The sequence below is a fragment of the Neolamprologus brichardi genome, chromosome 20 (genome assembly GCF_056152115.1).
Source record: "Neolamprologus brichardi isolate AB-2024 chromosome 20, ASM5615211v1, whole genome shotgun sequence".
Taxonomy (NCBI): domain Eukaryota; kingdom Metazoa; phylum Chordata; class Actinopteri; order Cichliformes; family Cichlidae; genus Neolamprologus; species Neolamprologus brichardi.
Genome location: NC_142123.1, coordinates 27953999 through 27975209, shown reverse-complemented (window position 1 = coordinate 27975209; position 21211 = coordinate 27953999). Strand labels below are relative to the sequence as shown.

At 38.8% G+C, this 21211-nt stretch overlaps 2 protein-coding genes across 2 annotated transcripts; one reads left to right on the top strand and one right to left on the bottom strand.

Annotated features, from left to right (window-relative positions):
* The first annotated feature begins 2743 nt into the window (after positions 1 to 2743).
* On the top strand, positions 2744 to 5599 carry tmdd1 (transmembrane and death domain 1). Its single transcript, XM_006794053.3, has 5 exons — positions 2744 to 2854; positions 3226 to 3417; positions 3723 to 3842; positions 4685 to 4828; positions 5297 to 5599. The coding sequence occupies exons 1-5, from the start codon at positions 2785 to 2787 to the stop codon at positions 5530 to 5532; spliced, it is 762 nt and encodes a 253-aa protein (XP_006794116.2). The 5' UTR covers positions 2744 to 2784; the 3' UTR covers positions 5533 to 5599.
* An 8338-nt stretch (positions 5600 to 13937) lies between these two features.
* On the bottom strand, positions 13938 to 19760 carry LOC102793951 (solute carrier family 26 member 9-like). Its single transcript, XM_006794054.3, has 20 exons — positions 19636 to 19760; positions 19289 to 19428; positions 19053 to 19163; positions 18731 to 18906; positions 18464 to 18628; positions 18224 to 18376; positions 18015 to 18097; positions 17773 to 17920; positions 17574 to 17687; positions 17376 to 17453; positions 17174 to 17269; positions 16975 to 17081; positions 16818 to 16887; positions 16642 to 16734; positions 16414 to 16551; positions 16014 to 16265; positions 15436 to 15490; positions 14937 to 15073; positions 14130 to 14189; positions 13938 to 14021 (listed from the first exon to the last, which is right to left on the bottom strand). Exons 1-20 carry the CDS (start codon positions 19758 to 19760, stop codon positions 14010 to 14012), a joined length of 2313 nt encoding a protein of 770 aa, XP_006794117.2. The 3' UTR covers positions 13938 to 14009.
* Between the last annotated feature and the right edge of the window lie 1451 nt (positions 19761 to 21211).

Here is a 21211-nt window from a genome sequence, read left to right as displayed (position 1 = left end):
TGTTGGAAACGATTAATTTTTTCACAAGGTGCTTCCATTTATTCACTGTTGTATAGTATAGTTTATGTACTTTTTGTGTGAAATAAGCTATGCATACTTTTCAATCAATATATACTGCATTGAAAAACTGTTTAATATGAATAAATTTTCCAAACCTTGTGCCCGGTGTTTCTTTTTTTCAAAAAGTGCAACATCTCAAATCATTACAGAGCTATTATACCACCCACACCCGAGTTTCCGTGGTTCTCAGCCCCAGAGCATGATTTTTTTTCATTAGCCAACATGGAGAATTTAAGACTCAGCCCACACAAACAACCTTTACTGTTTGGCAAATGAAGCTTATTAACAATTTAAAACATGCCCTCACTGTAGCCCACACATTAAACATGTTTCTTGGTGCTAGAGAGATGCCTCTCCACTACTCCCATCACACTTCTCTCCAGTAGCGCACATTAAAGGGAAAGGCAAAGATAATAGTCTTTGCTGTTTTACTTTTCCATTCCTGAGTGTTACTCTGTGCAAGATTTCAGCATTTTGTGATGCAGATTCCATGTGTGGGCTATGCTTTGCAGCTTTTATAAAGTCTATAACTACAGGGTTTTCTTCTCTCTTTTTTAAACCAGACTTGGAGATTTTAAGTCATTTAAAATAAAGCATTGCATCTCAAGGTTTGTGCTCATCTGTCTTTATGGCAGGGGTCTGTCTGAAATAATAATAACAAAACAGAGCTAAGCTGCATGTTCTTGGCTCATGGTTATGCATGTGGGTACATTCATGTGAATATAAACTCAACAGTGGCTGAAGCTTTCCACAGTGGCTTGAAAAATATTAAGATTTTTTCCAAGTGGCCTCTAAAAGGTTTTAGACATTTGCACTACCAGGCTTTTAAGTGCATTGCTACAAGCAATGTGGGGGTTTTTCAGACAGCAAACAAACACAATTGGGACAATAAAAAAATGTGCAACCCTGATGAAATGCCCCCAGACACAGACGAATAACAAATCAAAGGAAATACATGAACTCTTGACCCCTACAGTGAAGGGATCTGGTTCCCTGTGTTTTGGTTTGGGGGCGCATCTCACTGGGATTTTTTGGGTTTCAGCATTTTCCTTTAGAAGAAGCATTCACACCTAAATCAATACAAATTAGTTTTGAGTCAAATCCTATTTTCCTTTGAATAATTATTTTTATACTAATGGGAGTGGTCTCCTCCAGGATGTCAATGTCCTTATAAACAGGACACAAGCAGTCTCTAAAATGTTTGATGTGTATGAAAATGCCAATAATGCAGTGGCTGAATCTTTTGCCTATGCACGAAGGCACGAACGACATGTTACACCATGCTCTCCATACTGATGTTGCCCGAGTCAACAGGTAAGTAATGTGAAAACACACCCCTTGTGTGAAGCATGCAGAATTCATGTCACTATGGTAACAAACACAGCTCAAAACAGTAAACCAAAGAACAAACCAACAATACTCACATGGCTCCTACATCTCCCCTACATCAGACTTAAATCCTGTGAAATCTTGTGAGTCAATCCATCCACTATGTTGCTACAGGGAAGTGGCATCTCCTTATGCACGCTTATAAAAGAGAGTGGCCAACTGACAGTTAAAGTCATCATAATGCGCTACATTTTTCAAATACATTTCAAGCAATTTGGGTTGTGATAAATGCAGGACATTTACTTATAAGATATGATTATTAAGTTAACAAAAAATGTGTGATTACCAAAAACACATTTGGGGTTGGGGGAGGGTGTAGGCTTCATAGCCAGCTTGATAGGAGGTGTTAAAGTTGGAGCTATAATAAGTGACGACATCCATAGATAGATCTGTAACAGGACGATGTGAAGGGCCAGTGAAATGTCATCCTCTGTTGACCTTTTTTACCAGTAAGAAAACGAGTATTAATGTAGAGAGGAGGGACACCTTTTCTGTTCAGTGCTAGGACCAACTCCTCAAATCACTTCATAACAAGTGAGGTCAGAGCCACTGGGTGTTAGTCATTTAGTCATTGTATCTTTTTTCAGCACAGTGCTTGTGATAGGGCTGTCCACAGGCTCTGTTTAATAAATTGATGGCTGCTCGTGAGTGATTGCCTGTTGGAGTCAGACTGCAGCTGTTTGGAGAGAGGTTGCTTCCAACAACCCAACTTGTGCGACTGTCTTCCAATCAAAAGTTGTAGCCCTGAGTTTGAGGGTGTTGCATGATCAAGGTTGTCATCATTTGTAGCCATTGTAATAAGTTTTAAGTTTGGTTTTTTTTTTTTTTTTATTCCTATTGAAGTTTGGAAATAAACTAAGATGGTTTCTAAGAAGGTTTTTTTTTTTATGTGTATTGTCTGTCCCAAATGGGAAACAAAATAAATGACCTGTAGCTGCAAAACACCTGAAAATCATGCCTAATAAATTTTCTAATAAATCTAAAGTATTTTTTAATACTTTTTTTTTCTTATTAGAATTTTTCATTTCCCAAAATGATAAGTTGTTTACTATTGTTATAGTTGCCAGGACATCTTTGTAAAAGAGATTATCTAATCTCAATGGATATTTGTTTCTGTTTAAATAAAGATTTTTTTTAAGTTGTTAACTATAACCCTTGACATACAGTAGATATATTACTAATCAAAAAATATTAATGAATGATTAACTAAAAATAGATTCCAGTCATATTCAAAACAAATCTGACTTGTTTACATTTGAATTCTAGATCATTTAGACTTTTTGGAAATAAACATCCTTGATTGTTAGTAGCATTAAATCGGTCTACACAGCTGACATGGACATTTTGAAATTTTGTTTCTCTTTCTTCTTTCTGCTACACAGTTCAACAGTCGGAGAGGACACAGGTGAGAGAAAATGTTCTTACGCTGGGTTCGTATCCATTAGCAGACAGCAATACTGGAGCTGACACGGGAAGTATGAAATTTGTGATTTTCCTGTTCTCTGTTATAAAGTATGAATTATTGAGTTTCTATGCACTGCAGATGAGAAGGGTAAAATGACAGTTTCACGCCATAAAAGCAGCACTTGTTAATTAAAAGCACAGCCGTGCTGCAGAAATGTTCTGTTGTGTCTGCACCATGCTTCATTAAGCATGACATTTAATGTGACAGCAGCTGATTTCAGTGTAGGGTCACGTTGCCATGTTGTTGGTTAGACTGGTGGTCTTCCTTGAGTTTATGCACCGCTTTTAGTAGTTTGTGTCATGGCTGTTTAGTGGCGGAAGACATTGATGTCCAACAACTGGAACGTTTAGTGGAGATGCTGACACCTAGGGAGTGTGAGGACCTCCTGTCTGCCCTCTCTCACCCAGAGGAAAACATATTTGAGCACCTTCAGCGCCTCTCGCCAGAAAACAATCTCCTAGGTCTCCAGCCTCGAGCCAAGAGAGAGACGCCTTCTGCTCTAGGTTAGCTAAACTTCTACATCTGAGGATGACAGCAACACATAAGTCACAAGCTTCTTATTTATACATTAAACATTAAGTGTCACTCTTCATTTCAATGCAAAAATAAGTTATAGAACAAATAATGCAAAGTTTACTTTTTAGCAAGAGATGAAAAGACACTATGAGCTGTAATAAGGTATAAAGACAAAGCGCACCTCGAAACCTGCCTGTTTCCCACACAGCCAGCTCAGCTTAGAGAGTTTCTGGCATCAAACTGACAGTCAAAGAAAAGTCTTTCTGAGGGCCATATGTTTTGTGTTTACTAGATAGTGCAGCCCAGTGCCAAACGGCCCTGACAGACTGGCTGCTGAGGTACGGCAAGGAGACCTACTATGACAGGCTTTCACGTGCCTTGCATCACATCGGCAGAACAGACATCGCCACTGGTGAGAATAACGGTGACTCCTGCCTCCTGTAGCATGGAATCATTTATTTTTAAACAGAACAACTGTGTTGTGCTACTAATGTAATGGTTTTCAAATTAAAATGGCTGACTTTTTATACACAGTACAGTGTTGTTGATAGGAACAAATCCCTATGAGCAGACATCACAGCATGTCCCTTGACAAAAGGAAATTAGAACAAAGCCTCATTTGGGTACATGGCAGTGTATTTTCAAAATTGGTTTATTTCGGTCAAGAAGGCCTCAAGATTTTAACAACAGTGTATAATTGCTTCATTACTCTGAGATTTATTTTAATTGGAACTTCAAAAGTGCCATATTTTGCGGAATGCCAGTCTTGTGGCATGTGCTGCAGTCCAGTGTGCACACAAGTCCACAGCCGAGTGGCGTTGGGTAGAGGGAGGTGTAAATGATCTGACAGAGGACTCGGTGGAGCTGACACCAGCCACAGAACAAACCATCTGCTCCTTTCATCAGCAGCTTTTGGAGTGAAAAAAAGACAAGGAAAGGATAGGAAGAGATGAGCTGGAGTTTGGGGTGGGGTGGGGCGGGGGGCTTGATGGAAAAGCCTGGATGCAAAATGTAGCAATTATCTTACACTTGATTGCATTTCTGAAGAGATCTACTCATACACTGAAAACCTGAGAGATTCATTTTGTTTTATTCTGAAGGACAGCAGGAGCTCTCCTGCTAGAAGTAATTATGGCTATTGCAAAAAACACAACAATCAAATCCAATTTTACAATCTTTTATAGGATACGTAAACACATTTATACCTTGAGATGCAGAGAAATAATGATCGCTTGTGTTATTTTGTATTCACAGAAGTGGGGAAGAACATCAACCAGGACAAAGCCCTGAGCCTGAAGCGCTATGTTGAAGATTATCACAAATATGTCAACTCTTTAAACTTTGTTTCAGACACAAAACACCAAAAGCGCGGACACCAGAGGGCCAGAAAAAGAACGGGTATGATCACTTAACTCAAAGCTTGAATTTTTCACTTTTGAGCTTGGTAGATCATAAAACAGGAAAACATGATAGACAACTAAGTCTTAGCATCTGTGTCCATGCTAAGCCCAGATCTGTGACTACAGATGTCCAAAGGAGATTTCTGGGTTATTCCTCTGGAGACTTCATGAATGACAAATGGTATAATGTTTCACTGAACCCTGAATCTATTAAGTGTTTAGATGAGATGACAGATTAGATTTGGTGGTTGTGGGCATGCTTCCAGCTCATTACTTCTCAGTATCAACACTCTCGCTATACAAGTAATATTTCCCAGGACAGTTAGGAAACCCAAAATGTAATTATCACCTGTCCATTTCGTCAGTCTCCTGGGTGCTTCATTCAAGTTAAAACTTGACAGAAATGCTCCCATAATCCTTTGAGATGGTAAGTGTGTCTGTCCTGTTTGTGCTGTGTGTGTGTTAGTTAGCGATCTGACATGGCGTGACCTGGATCTGATTGTGGAGCAGGTTCGCGTCCCTCCGTACCAGAAGGGGCCTATGGATGTAGCTCTGCCAGTATTGTACGGTCTTCTGTTGGGCTTCGGGGGCACCTTGCTCATAGGCGCAGCTTTACTCCTCGTCATTGTCCACATTTCTCATGGAAGGCTTCAGAACTGTCACTCCAGAGCCACCAGCAGTTCCAGCAGTAAAGCCATGTAGTTTGGGGAGAATGTCAGATGTAAACGTTCCAATTATCAAAAATGAAATAAGTGCACAAAAATAAAAGCTGAACATATTTTGTCTTCTTTGGTTTTGCTGTTCTGGTAAGTCCTGCAGAGAAATATGCCTGAAACATTCAATCATCACCAGAACCAATGCAGGACCTAAATATCGAGTCTAAATCACTACTGCTAATTATGATAAATGTGACGAGGATAATGTAGTTTGAGATCAAATAATTATCCTTGTGTGTTGCTAGACTGGTAAGTGTTATTGTCTTGCCAGTGGGTAGATGACTGGTACTGTGACAGATGCGCTGGAACCCAGCCCTTACACCAAAGGTTGTCCCGGTGTTACTGTGATAGTGATGCCACCTTCCATTTCCCCTCCAAGTGACGGCAACGTGCCCGTCTGGCATCGAAGAACAACTAATTATCCAGCCTGGCGCCTGCTTCCCCGGAGCCTGCCGATACCTCCACAGGCAATCCAAAAGACTAATAACAATGACAATGCTAGCAGACAATGGAGCACTCTTGGTTGTGATGGCAGCTTCCAGCGGGTGACAAAGCCAAACAGAAAACACAGGGCTATATTTTTTTGAAAGTGGGAAGTGGGAAGGACTCTTAGCAAGCTGAAATAACTTGATATTTGAGATGCAGTAAGTCAGTCCAGAATTTGTATCGGAAGACCAACAAAATAAAAATGTCTAATTTCAAATTTACTTTGTTGACATGTGCAAGTTTTAATTAAGAAAAGCATTTTCTCCGAATATTTTTTTTTACTTACTCTGCTGAGACAAACAGTTTCATAATTGCAAGATAGAAAACAAGCTCACGGCGCTGGAGTACTTTCGAGCTTCTTGTTTCTTACTCTAACACTACTTTCTTCGTCATAATTGAACTAATTACTTCATTATACAAATCTGGCCTAATGTGCTTCAGGAGTCAGACAGCTTGGATTAACAGTGGCACTAAGTAGCAATTACCGACTATTAGTTCATAAATCAACATTTAAACAAATTATAGTGCCAAGCAAAGCTGTATGAGCAAAGCTCTAAGACCAAAGGTGTGTGCGGAGTTTTGTCGTATTACCGAAGCACTCGCCTAAAATCCTAGAACATTGCAAGGGTTCCCTTTACAGTGATGTCATTTGAACTTGAATCTTCTTGTTTTGCCTTAATATTCAAATGCATAAGGCAATTCACACTTCTTTGACTTTGATTTTGAAAATAAAGATGCCTTACATTGCCAGAATGTTGCCTTAACCCTGTAGCATGCAGTAATGACATTTTGTAACAGTTCGTCTTTCTCGCCATGTGTCTTTAAACAACATTGTGTTTCACCTTCGTCGCTTAGCTTCCCAGGTGGCACAGTAAAACTCTTCATGACAAAACTTCCTCTGTCCTTCAGTTTTCCCCTGCTGACTGTTAGGATCTCGCAGGTGCTGAGTATGACAGGTTCACCTGCTGTGGGCTCACCCGTATTTCTGTAACCAGTGGAGAGGAAAGCCAGAGTTCTGTATGCCTGAATGACTCACAGAAACAACATGCCACAAGGGGGCCTGCATCATAGCTGTGACACTCTTTAGCATAGAGAAGGTCCCGCCAGAAAGCTTAGTTTCTAGTTACTTTGTCAACTAAGGTTGACAAAGAAAGCTATGAGCACACCGTGATCTTGTTGAGGCATCCTTCATAACTGTAAAAGAATACAATGTGGTGCACCATTTTAGATTCTATAAAGTAAAGCCTGATCATGTGATTGGATTCAACCCCATCCTTTAAGATTCATGTCATTTCCAGAGATCCGAAGAATAGGCCAGCGTTCATTTCAAGCCATTCTCATGCAAAGGATGTAGCAATCACAGATAGCATGGATGAATAGAGAGAGAATGTGACATGAAATTGACATTTGCAGCCAAGACGATGCCAGCGTCTGAAGGTACGGTTTCCAGGCATATCCATTCTCATGTTAAACAGAAGGAGGGGTTTTTTCCTGTGGTTTCTTTGGGTTATTTAATAGTTTGTGGACCAGCTTATCAAACTGGATTCTCTGAGGGGGACACATCTCATCTGTCTCTTGTCGTTGGCTCAGCTTGGCATAAGGAGTCAAGTGTTTGTCTGGATGAAAATGTAGACGGACTGGATGTAGCGCGTGCCAAGGGGACGCTCAGACAGAGGGCTGCGTCCTTGATGTGCTGAGGCTGAGCGTTCTGCACCAGGGCCTCTGGGGTGTGCTTAGTGTCACTAAAGGCTTTAACTTCCCCCTCCCTCCATTTGCATCTTCATTCATCTGCAGGGCCACTGAGCTGCTGCAGTCCCCACTCAACCATCACTCTGCCTTTGCTCAATATATATGGATCACAGGAAACAAGATCACAACACCAGCTCTTTTAAAGTCATACTTTTTTTAATCGCCTCGACTTCAGCTTTCACAACTTTACCTTTCATGGTTTCCTTGGGGGGGAGGGGGGAGGGGGGGGTCAGAGACTTCTTCAAAGTTTTTTAGTGCTGATCAGACAGGAGGATGTTCTGGGTTGACAGATATAGCCACAGTGCCATCCTGTGGTTATGGCACGTCAATACAGGATTCTACATGATCATTTGATTGCGTTTGTGAATGGGGTTGAACCCTACTTATGAGCAATTTTTAATGGCTATAATAAATGTCCATGTTATAAAAGCAGAAAATAATGCATATTGTCATTTATCGTTTTAAAGTGAGTTTGTATATTGCGTTCATTGCTTTAACTCCGAGAGCAGCCATAGAAAAGCAGTTTCACCTGCAGTTGTCATCTAATAAAATGCAAGAGAGAGGTGAACAGATGGTCATAATGTGATGCAGTTAGAGTTTTAGTGAGTCAGGCACACTGAATCACTAAGCAGTACTGTGTACTGGTGTCACAATAAAACGCCTCATATGCCTAAACATAGTAAATGGCCAATGTTGAAACTTCAACTTCCACCATAAATCTCCCTTTATTTTATTTTATTTTATTTTTTAATTTCTTTTTTTTTTTTTTTTTTGGGGGGGGGGGGGGGGGAGGGGGATTTAAAGAATAAAAAAAATCTGGTTGCACTATTCTACTGTATAGAATAGTGCATTGTGTGCAGCAGTTTACATGTTAAGATAAGCATGATGCTTTCAAATCAGGGGATGTTAATACATTTTACAACAGATTAAGTTATTTTAGCTCTAATTTAAGACTCTAGAAAAAGTCATCCCAAAGGTAGGTTGAATTCCCCCAAAGAAAGGTTGTGAATAATCAAGAGGTGAGCAACAGCAAAGTCATGGTAACATCTGGTAAAGGGTTTTCAGTAATGGCTGCTTGGTTTGTCTACTTGTGGAGATAAAAGCAGAAGATTTCTCCTGTGTGTTTCTGACAGGTGTGTTTCCTCTGAGCCAGAGAAAGGCAGATTTACCCATGAGACATCAGGCATAAAGAGAGCAAGCCAAACTGGTCTCAACTGGTCTGGTATTGAAGCCAGTTCCTTTTTTCCTATTTTCCCCTTTTTTTCAGCTTTCAGACTTGCATTTATGGAAAATTTTATGGATCACTTTCATGTAGAACTCACTGGGATGCTAATATGTTTGTGTTAATGATTCTGCTATATTACGTAGCTGAAGCAAGTGGCAATTTCACTAATGCTTACGCAGTTAATGGTCTCAGCATACTCCATGTGACAGGCATTTGTAGGCACCCAGTTATGCCTAGTGATGGTCTCTAAAGTCAAGTGCCTGTTGTGCAGAAACAGTTCGGTTCTAAAAGTCTGAACATACAAACACTCCATCAGTGTTGATGGAGATCTTCTAAATTGGGCTGTGAGCTTATCATTCAATTCTCAAAATAAATGAAATAATTGTACAGCAGCTATTAAATGATCATTGTGTAATAACACTCATAACACCCCTGGTGACATGCTGCAAAGCATCATGTGGCTCTGTTCTACACTCTGTGTAGTGTTCTAATGAGTTCTCCCAGCATTGCACCACACTGCGTTGTTTTGCATTGTCTTGTCTAATTTCCCCACTGATACTGAAGGGCTCAGTAAGGAGCCAGAATCTATAGTCATCGCTCGTTTTTTGGAGGGGGGAGGGGGTTGGTTTTTGTTGCGTTGTTGTTGTTTTTAATCTAGTAAGAGACAGGAACGCAAACAGCACCCCCACTCTGTTTAATGACTTGATAGGATGATAAAACACCTCACTTGCATACCTGTCCAACACAATAGCTGCAAATCTGTCTTGATTAGCAAGGTCAAATTTGTGAATCTCTAAAGATTTATCTTCTTGTTGCATGTTTGTTTATGATAACTGTTAACAGAAAAATTCTGCTTTTTGTAGTTTCAGTCATTTCATAAAGGTCAGTAGCTTTTGAAATAATTAATTAGCATTGCTTTTGCTTTTAATGCAATAATGGTAGCGTGTAAAGAAAGAATTCAGTGCATCTACAAGTTGATGTTGGAGGAAAACAAAAATGGCAAGAAGGTTGAACAGCATCTTCAATCAGACGTGGGGTTGTGGCTTAATTCAACTATAAATAATTAACCATCTTCCAGTTACACACGCAGACTTAATGATTTTATGCCTTAATTAATCACAGGAGAACGTTCCATTGTTGGTGCATTTAGTTGCTGCTGAACTACTGGAATGAGACAATAGGCAGCATTAATTAATACCAGATATCACTGGTCACATTTGCTCTTTGCAACTCTGGAAACAAACCCTGTCCAAAGACAATTTGCTGACATTACACAATCAAGATTTATGATGCCCCAGCTTAAAACTAGTTTGTTAATGATGCAGAACAGATCCCCAAACACAGGCCTGTAAAATGCATATGCAAAGCACCAACTGCTGTCAATTGATCAATGTCAGACAACAATTATTTAAATTTACAGAAGTGATATGCTTTTTCTCCATCATCCTCATTTCCTACATCCAATTTGCACAACAGTCTTTGGCTTCCTGGGTCTTTATCCAAGCGCTCCAATTTTAAATCTGATTTTGAAAGGTCAAAGCTAAATATTTTCTCGGGGAAGGCGCTTCATAAAAGCACGCGAGCGCTAAATGACAAGGTCCCATAACTCAATGAGAAGATACCCTCTGACACCATGCAATTAGTCTCAATAGTATGAAACCACTGGGCGTGTAAACAAATTTAATACATAAATCTCTTGGTCTCAGATTTCTAAAAGGAACCTTGTTAATTAAACCATCATGGTCAATGAATGTGCAAGGGGTGTAAAATTAATTTTTATGTGAACTTGCTATTACAGGATTAAGAAGCTAGTCCATTATAACAGCATCTCATTTGAAAAGGGATTTAGCTGGAGGTATTTCATAGTTCAGTGTAATCATCGTTTGACCTCCAGAAAGGTTTGGTTTTTTTCTACCTATTGCTTCATTGATAAAGAGTAATTATGGAGTAATGTCACAGTATCAAGGGGGTCCGATTGAAAACAGAAGTAGTCCAAAGTCTGTTGGTTCAATTTGAATACATTAGAAAGGAATAAAATATGATGGTAACTGTAAAGTTGTAACAACACCAAATAAGAATAAACAGTTGCCCAGAATTCATGGGTGGGTGCATAGACGATGTGAACCAGTGGCTTGGAGGTGTTACGGTATTTTAATCCCTTTCACTCTGAACAATTCACAAAAAGCTGCAACCACACAATTTCAAAACTATGACTGACATGTTTCTGTGATCCATATATTTATTGCATACATTATTTACTGTATTTTGTTACTTTTGTTTTTTTACAGTATGGAAGCATATCTACATTAATATTGCAATTAATGTTGACCAAACTGCAATATTATACAAATCAAAAGATTCTCCTAAAGTGCAAGAAACTACTGTGTATTAAGTCACCTGGTGTTTTTAAGCTAGGCCTGCTTTACACACAAACATGTGCATAGGTCTACAGTATTGTTACTGTAAAGTAATTTAATGCTCAGTAATGACCACTGAAATTTCGTGATATTAGTGCAAATAACTCGTTTAATTTCATCGTTCAATCATTTATTTTTGAGATAAAAATAAAAACAACACAAATGAACTAACATATTTAACTAAAAATACAAAGTAAATTGATTTAGGCCAACAATCAATATTATCAAAATGTCTTAGCACAGGCAAGAGTAAGTAATGTAGATGCTTACTAAGTTTGGGATTTCTGCATGAATGTGAGGGACTTGTCTTAACAGAGTGTTGTTTTTGTATTGCGATGAAAGACATCTTGATTCATATCAATAACTAATAACTTTCATAATATAACTGAAACTCAAAAACGTAACATTTATAAAAAAAATTTTTAAAAAAACATTAAAAACTGGAAATTAATTGAAAGTGATTGAAATTAAATACTACAGTCATTTGAAAAAGAACATTTTCAAAGGACTTTATGAAGTCCTCACCAATACCGGAGCTATAGGAATTAAGAGGAGCAACCAGGTACTGCTAATCAAAGGCATCTGATTAACTGATGGTCAGTAAGTGTGACTGCCTCTATAAAAGAATACATTTTGGCTGTTTATTGGTTTATTCAGGTGTACGTTAACACAATGCCACAGTCTGCATGTCCCAGCAAATTCAAAGTCAAACCATTCAATGTTCAAAGAAAATAAAAAAAAAAAACATACCAAGACCTCAGTGAGCATGTTAAATGTTGAAGTTAATGACAGCACCATTAGAAAAAAAAACTGAGCATGTATGTTTTGGAAAGGTTGACAGATAAGACTTGAGTAGATATGTTTGACCACAATGCAGAGAGAACCAGAGAACCATGTCTGGTAAACCAAACATAGTATATCAGCACAAATGGTAAATGGACTGGTTCTTATATAGGGCTTTTCTACTCTATCTGAGCACTCATAGCACTTTATACAGCTAATTAATTCACCCAGTCACACAAGCATTTTTTTATAAGCTGTTAAGTGCTCACTATCTAATATTCACACACATTCACACTCTGATGGATGCATCGGAGAGCAACATGGGGATAGTATCTTGCCCAAGGATATTTGGCATGCAGACTGGAGGAGCCTGGGATCGAACCATCAACCTTCTGGTTAGTAGCTGACCTGTTCTACCACCCCAAACAACCCACAGCCAAACAACCCATACCAACTGTCAAGGGGGGTGGAGGGGTGATGATTTGGGCGACTTGCTGTCACTGAGCTGAACTCCTCTGCATTTCAAAGGACTGCACAGACTCCTTTGAAAACTTTTTTCTAATGAGCTATCACGTGTACATAATAAAAACTGCTATACTGGCTAAAGTTAGTACAACAAATGAATATAGTGGTCTATTAGCTTTTGGTAGTGTTGTGTATGGAAAATGAAAAATGACAGAGAGATTGCCTTTTCTTACACAGTACATTGAAACATTTATAGTCAAGAAAAGTAGGACAATAATAGCTCATAACCATATGTCAAACAATAGTCAAACTAATTCTTTCAATCAAAATACCCCTCTAATTTAAATCAAATCAAGTCCACACAGGTTGCCTGAAAACAATGAGGCAGAGAAGAAAGAGAAGTGTAAGCTGCAGGTGATGAATTAAACACAAACACACACAGACACTTACATGCATTAAGCGATGAAAGACTTTCCCAAGGCTCCAAATTAAAGCTGATGGCCATAGAAACCTTGTAATCACTTGTGGTGCCAATTTGCAGCAGAGACGAAGGGGAGCAGAGGAGCAGATGTGTGCCAGAATACCTTAGGATGATTTCTTAATAGCGTTATAAATCCATTCATGCATCACAGGCATACCAACACCACTGACAGCCTGCTGCTAGACTAGACACCACAGGCCTTTAAGCACCTGCTACACAAACACAAGTTATCTGGCCCACACATTTCTCTTTCTTACAGTTTATACTGGCGCAAGAGGCAACAATTAAGAGTGTTATTTGGTGTTGTAGCTCAATTCTGCCTTATGGACAATTATGAAGACTCTGGTGCTTAACAGAGTTTGCAACAACAAAGCCATGAAACTGCTGATACTATGTAATCTTCCTTTCACTTATGTTTAGCCTTTTGCAGTTCCTTACCTCCACAGGGGCTTAGCCAGACTGCTCAGCTAGTTGTAGCTCACAGCTGTGGCCATGCACACTCTCATTTAATTACAGGAGCACTTCTGTATGACTGCGCAGTCAGCAGTTCACTCCTCAGTTATTATAAAAGGTAGGCAAACCGAGCCCCAGAGTTCCCTTCATTAGCACTTGCTTGTTGCTGGTGTCTCTTGCGCTAGTACGTGCCACCCCCTGCCAGTGACGTGAAGTACTGGATACTGCCCCTGATTACTGATCAAGGTAGAACATTTGAAAATTTTAGATAGTCGGATAAAAGATGAAAGCTCAAGCAGAGGACAATTTTGGAGGATTTTGGCAAGAACGCATTTCATAAATTGCAGAATAATGTCAAGATTATTGACAATATCTTCAGTATGTTTCTTCTGCTCTTGTTCACTTCAAAACATTTCCTGCAAAAGTAAAGTGACTCTTAGACACAGAATGTTCGCTACAGAATTAATAATAAGTAGGTGAGCCTGTCATTTTGTATCAGGTTGTGCAAACAAACGTCAGTGTACCTGTTCCAGATCCTTCTCCTCATTAATGTTAAAATCAAGTCCCTGTTTTGCTCCCTGGGCCTGCAGCCAACAACATTTCACATATTTTAGTTAAACAGGCTTGTACACAATGGGATTCTATTAATACTGACATGACATGCAGTAAGACAGTTGGCATACAATGAAATCTCCTTTAACTGTGTGAAAGCAGTTACTCCAAAGTGCTCTTTAAAGACCTAGACTTTTGCATTACAGAACTACAGTATGCTTTAAAATCATTTGTTATCCATTCTAAGTAATATTTTTTTTTTATCATTAACCAAATTTTAGGGAGCTATTTTACTTTCTATTTAGAAATGTACAACATAATCTATTTTATTAATCTTCTGAATTAAAAAAATATTAACAATTTTCTACCTTTTCACCTATAATAATTTGCTATTGTCTTCTATGGTGTGTGTGTCATGTTAGATTAATAAAAAGGCGGCTCTAGCTCATGTGACAATGAGAAACAATATGAGAGACTAAATCAGATACAGAGCATACAGCATGTGCCATGACCTTGGTGTAACGTACAGCTTTGTTTGTTGTGGCGCTTACTCTGTCACAAAACCCTGTGATATTTCTGTTTACCTTTGCTGAACCAGATAAGGTGACAAAAGCTGTACTAAGAAGAGGAATTTTTCACTTAAGAAAAAAAAATATTTTTCTCCTCTGTTTAATCTGTCCCCATATCCCTAACCTTAGAGGGTTTAAACAGCATGTGTTTGTATGTGATGTTTTGAAAAGAATTTGTCTGATAAGGCTATTTTATGCAGAGAGGCCTACCTTTGAGTAGACTTCCCTCTCTCCAGAGGTCTGCTGAGCAAACAGAATGGCATCGTGAACAGAAAGAAAGAGATTACTGCGGGCAATATTGCCATCTTCAAACGCTCCCCCGGCCTCCAGTTCTTCATACACCTGGGCTGCAAGTAAGGCAACTAATATTATACAGGGACAAAGACATTGTTAAACGTAGTGATTTTGCCTAACGCGCCTGTAGTATTGTAATTACAATTCTCTAAGGCAGGAAACAAGAGAAAATTTGCAGCTTTAAAGTAATCAAGCATGATAAACTACAGTCACTGTGGATCTTCCCTTTATCTCGCTGGGAAATTGAGGTTACCTGCACAAAATGATAAGCAATGTCTAACTTGTTTTCCTCTGACAGAGCACTTCACAGAGCTAATGGACTCAGTGCTTTATGAATGATTAGGTCTTTGTTGCCATGCCAACTGTACAGATGAGCCAACAGGTGTGAACAAATGCAGGTAGTTTAAGATTTTACCTTGAACGTTAGCCAGGTACAGTTTAATGCCCAGCGTCGTGTAGCCCGAGTTCATCTGCGTGGAAAATGAAAGAAAGAAAACTTGTCATGGATATGCACATACATGAACTTACAACGAAATCCAATTATTAATGCTCTCATAAAAAGGCTCGGCTGAACAGCATCTGGCTAACTGAAAATGAAATATTTGAGAAAAAAGTAAGGCATCCTTTCATGATTCAAAAATGTGTTCAACGCAGGTTAGAAGCTCTCTTTTTCTATTTGAACATAACTGCCTCAGTCTCTTTGATATGGGAATATCAAAATGAGAAATTCTCTGAAATTATAATTTGTGTTAATTAACTTAGCTGTTAGACATCCATTTTATATTATTAAACATAATAAAGCCCCTTTCAAAAAAACATTTGCTGCCAATTTAAACTATTTTCCAATCTAAAATAACTGCATCTTTAGTCTTTTATGGTTACTTTCTGCACCATAAAACAAAATGTAAAACATTTAGTGTACTTATATTACATTACATTAATCCTATATTATATTAATCCTGACTCTGTTAGCACAGGAGAGAACTTTATAACCTTTATCAATGCTTTTATGCCCATCAGGTCTATGAAGCAGACCCCCGCCATGTCGAGGATTAGAGTGTGGAAGGGCACTGGCGTGGGCTCCAGGGTGAGAACAGGGGGGCTGGATGGCTCTTGGTCAGGTAACTGCTCGCCATGTTCAATGTCATTACAATGGAAGTTGACATAGCTTGTAGGAAGTCCAACATTGTTGGCACTGCCATCTTTCATATCAAAGTCATTTTGCAGTTCAAGCTGAGATATGGTCTAGATTTACAGGAAACAAATACAGAAAGGTACAAAAAGGTCACAAGTTGTACTTTCAGTGAATCACCTTTAACTCAGTGGGATATATATCAACAGTTGGATGGCCCGTAAATTACATGTGTCTGATGTCATATGAACTTGATCCTACCTGAGCTTTCATGTTAACCAAAGAGCTGGGTTTCCGCCTTCTTGACGTTTTGTCCTTATCTTGTTTCACTTTTTCCTTCTGTTCTTTGTCCAAGAACTTCTGCCTGGCCAGGATAAGTTTGCCAGGGTCCAGCCCAGTCTAGGTATACAAATACTATATAAACATCTACATGTCACATGAACACATGGCCAACCTTGCCTGACGGGAAAAGTGGCCATTTTGTCTTACCTTTTTGATGACTCTCTGGCGAAATATTTCCGCATTTGCAAAGTAGATTGGTGAGCAATAGTTAACTATTTTCACACCTGTTACTGATATGACCTGTGGAGTTGTTACAAAAAAATGAGATGCAATTTATCCTGTCATTTCTAATGGTAAAAAAAAATGATATATACTTAATATACCTTGCTGTATGTCTTTGGATTTCTGTAGATATCTGTATCCTTAATTTGAACAATTGTTGAACCATTGCGACTGTAAGGAAAACGTAGTTATGAAAAACTAAAACAGTAGAGCTCATTTTTGGTTCAAATGTACTACATGTTCATACAGTTTACTCACAACTGTGTCTTGAATATAACTACCAGGATGGAAAAACTCACTCCGACAGCAACACCATAAGGCAAGCTTAGAAAGAATGTGGCCAAGAATGACACAACCCACACACACTAAAAAAGAGACAATAAGACATGAAAAAAATATAGTAAAAAAAAAAAACATTGCATTATGCTTCAATATCATATCAAATGATTTAAATTACACAGTCCAGTTTGCTCTTCTTCCATAAGTAAAAGGGATCAGAGAGCTGTAGGAGCGTGTTCTTCAGGTTTACTGCGATCAACGCTCCAAGCACTGACTTGGAGAAACAAAGATAACTGGAGTTACTTAATATGTCTCAGTTGTTCTCTTACGTCTGTATGTTTTGTATGATATTTCAGGTTCACACTGTTATGTCCACTTACTTTTGGGAGTGGCTTTAGATAGATTCCCAGGGCGAGCATGGTGACCATTACTACTAGCATTACACACAGACTGGCAAACTACAAGAGAGCAGTAGTGCAGTAGTTAGGGGCTTTGGTAAACATTTGCTGTATTTATAGTCCATACTAAATCTTCCTCAGTAGGTTCTTAGTTATAATTTGAGTATGATCTGCACTCACTTGTGAGGTTCCTCCAGCACTGTCAACAGCCAGCGTTACAGACAGAGCACAGCAGATCACATGGATCTTAAAGAAAGATCCAAGGAAATTGCTGCAGCCTAGAGCCAACATTTCCTATTCAAAAAGACCGTTTCGGTGTTGACAAAAGTGAAATAAAATACACTTCTTACACTTTTAAGAGAGATGCAGTTTTTCAAACCTGGTTGGGATTCACATCATAGCCATGCTTAGCTGCCAGTGTCCTGCCCATAGCTAAGTTGATGACGTATCCGACAATAGCCAGAGAGAAAGCTGTGCTCAACATGTCTTCCCACTGACTCACTGTTGGGAGGATCGGTGCAGGAAATCTAGAAAACAGAGACATGAAACAAATCAGAGTTAAACATTCTTTAATGGCTTTTATGAATAACAGTAGGACAAAAAAGCTGATGTCTGCTTTACCCCAGAGGAATATTGCCCACAATGTCCATGTGGTAGATCTCAGGAAGATGCAGCGGACCTGAGATGGCTGTGGCCACCACCACCTGTGTAAAACAGGAACAGAAATCACGCTACGTTCTATTATATACTGTTAATTCTCTTATGTGCCCCCAGAAAAACGTCTGTGCAACAGGTATCTCAAATATCTAAAAGAAAAAATTATTACTTACGACGATGATCTCAATAGGAATAGGGAAAGGAAGTTTATGACGAAAGTGGAAACCTAGTTCTTTCACCACAATCAAAACTGCACTGCTGACCAAAGCAAAGACTAAGGAGGCTATATTGGTATCAGGAAGGCCCAATATTATATCCTTGAGAGTCTGTTTGGAAAGAAATTATTTTCAGCAAATCATAATTTTGCAAAGTATCCGATCATATTTTTCTTTAATAATGAATGGGTAACTTACATATATAACAGCCAGCGGACCACTGTAAGATGGCACTGTGATGCCAAAGATGTACTTGAGCACTGAAATTAAGATTTGCAGTCCTGCAGCAGTCATGAAGCCTCTGACAAACGACTCTGACAGATAGATGGCTACAAACCCAAACTGCATGAAGCCAAGACCAATCTGTACAGACATAAATCATACTCAGTGTGCCACCTTTAAACTATATCCCATATTGCTTTCAGATTTTACCTTAAAGGACTGAGCTTTTAGATGTATAAGTACCTGTATGATTGCAGTGAGACAGGCCAAAGTACCAGATATAGCCAGACGAACTTCATTCATCCTGTCAGTGTCCACTACTGTGGCATTAAGAGTGGCATTGAAATGACTGAAATCCGACTCGGGGGCTAGCCTAAGACACACGATTCCCACCATAATGCTGAGAACAGCAAAAGTACCTAGACATAGAAAGTAGGGTGTCACATCTATTTTCCTTGCCATATTGCAAAGCGGGCAAAGTCAGGCTCAGTGCAGCACCATGCAGCTCTGGTAACTTATCACTGTCATCATAGAAAATTGCTGTAGATAAATCATTCTGATTTACCTGGGACCATCTGGTGAGCAGTGCCCATGAAGAAATATGGGATGAGGGGGAAGAAAGAGGAATAGAGACCATTGACAGGAGGAAGATTTGCAAGGAGAGCAAAAGCCATGCCTGGAAAGAAAAGAAGCTGTCAAATAAATAATAAAAAATAACACAAAAACTGTTATCCACTCCACCAGCTAGCATCAGTCAAAGGCTGTTATACAGAGTTATCTGAGAGTAGAAGATTGACTGACCTTGGGGAACCTGAATGGTGCCGGCGCTGACCCCACTGATGACATCACACAGCAGGTTTTCTTTTACTTTGTACTTGGGAAGCCAGCTTAGAACCGGCAGGTGTTTAAGTAACAAGCCTTTGAGCCTGGGTACAGAGCATCTAACAAAAAAAACAAAAAACTGTCTTAGAAGACCTCTGGTTTTCTGCTTGTTCATTTATAAAATTCAATAACACACATGTAAACTTGAGTTCTAGTTATGTATCCCAGTGCTATTTGAATATAATACAGAGGCTTATCACAAGAGTTTGTGAGAGAGAAAAGCACGTTGTTCATGTTGACTGTGCAGTAAGATTGCAGTTCGGTACCTGAAGAGTTTCTTTACTTTTTCTCCAACAGGGAACTGTCGACTCTTTTTGTCAAATTCTCTGTCAAAGTCAGGGAGGTTATATGCCGGCCTGTCAATCACATAACGTGGGCTTTCCTGTTGCATGGCTACAACATTGCAAAATATATTAAGCAGACAGAAATTTTATGCAATGTCTTCAAAGTGAAATTTAAGGAATTAAAATAGTCATAGTCATTTGGTGTCTTTTTTGTAAAATTTGTCATTAATTCATGAAAGTATCCATATCATGAAAACTCAACAGCATACCTGAAACATCATGGTATATTTTATACTTCATACTAAACCTGGCCCATACTTTAAGTGTAAGGTCCTTATCTAACCTTGATGAATGAAAGATCAGCCAAAACTTCACGGGACTAATAAAATGTTTGATCTACACTGGGTAAATAAAAGATCATGCACAAGTTTATTCAGTCCTCAGTAATCCTTTTCTCCATGCAGGAGAAAATCTTATGTTATTTTTCACCAGAAAGACAATACATTATGAATACACAGATATTTTTACTTTTTATATTGAACAGATGATCCAACAGCTGTCAGTTGTAATTGTTGTTACATTGTTATAAACTGTTAAACACTAAACAGGAAAAGAAGATTTTAAATAAATAAAGCTAAAAAGAGATATAACTGCATTAAGAAAATGAAATTAGATTTAGCCTTTTTGTCTAATAAATAAATCTTCAATATGGCAATACTGTGTGAATAATATATCTTATCAATATCACAACCTAGGGATATTACATTACATCTCTTACATATAACCTGTTAATGTAAATAAGCGATTCCTAACAACTGGTGTATGCCTGTAGTGTGACTGATTGCAGCTGACTAAAATGCCGTGTGTAAAGGCAAACACAATTAGACAGATGTTAAAGCTCAACATAAAAAAAAGAAATGTTGTTGTACAATGTTAAATAAAAAACAGAAATTTTAAGACACTGTACTTACTTTTGCCTTGCTTACTCTTGAAGCACGTCTGCAGATGTTTGACTCAAATGAGACTTGTTTGATTACTTTTGAAGTAATGCTAAAGACCTTCTACACCTGCTGGGTGGAGCTTAAAGGGATAAAGCCTGGTGCATGCACGCTTACTGTGAAATACACTGCTCAAAAATTTAAAGAAACACTTTCAAACACATAATGAAATCATAAGGATGCCACATCATTTAATGAAAATTATCATTATCAAACCATAGATGGCTGAATTCAAAGACAACAAAAAAATCAAAGTGAAAAATTAATACAGCATGCAAGTCCATTATGCTGAATTTTCATTGTAGCAACTCAAAATTGTGTTCAGATGTATGTGAAGGCCCAAGATATGCATACGTGACAATGTCAGGGGATGCTCCTAGTGAGACCATGGATGGTGTCTTCTGGGGATCTCCTCCCATATCTGGACCAGATGACTAAGCTACTGGGCAGTCTGAGGTAGCATCGAATGGACCAAAACATAATGTCCCAGAGCTGTTTTACTGGGTTTCGGCCAGGCGAGCGTGGGGGGCAGTTAGCTGTTTCAGTTCCTTTATCTTTCA

Coding starts and splice junctions, on each gene's coding strand:
- LOC102793951 (XM_006794054.3), bottom strand. CDS start 19,760: ATGCAACAGGAAAGCCCACGTTATGTGATTGACAGGCCGGCATATAAC. Junction 18,629..18,730: donor GTCTCACTGCAATCATACAG/GTACTTATACAT, acceptor ATGTCTGTACAG/ATTGGTCTTGGCTTCATGCA. Junction 16,266..16,413: donor TGGTTAACATGAAAGCTCAG/GTAGGATCAAGT, acceptor CTGTAAATCTAG/ACCATATCTCAGCTTGAACT.
- tmdd1 (XM_006794053.3), top strand. CDS start 2,785: ATGGACATTTTGAAATTTTGTTTCTCTTTCTTCTTTCTGCTACACAGT. Junction 2,855..3,225: donor AACAGTCGGAGAGGACACAG/GTGAGAGAAAAT, acceptor ATGGCTGTTTAG/TGGCGGAAGACATTGATGTC. Junction 4,829..5,296: donor GAGGGCCAGAAAAAGAACGG/GTATGATCACTT, acceptor TGTGTGTGTTAG/TTAGCGATCTGACATGGCGT.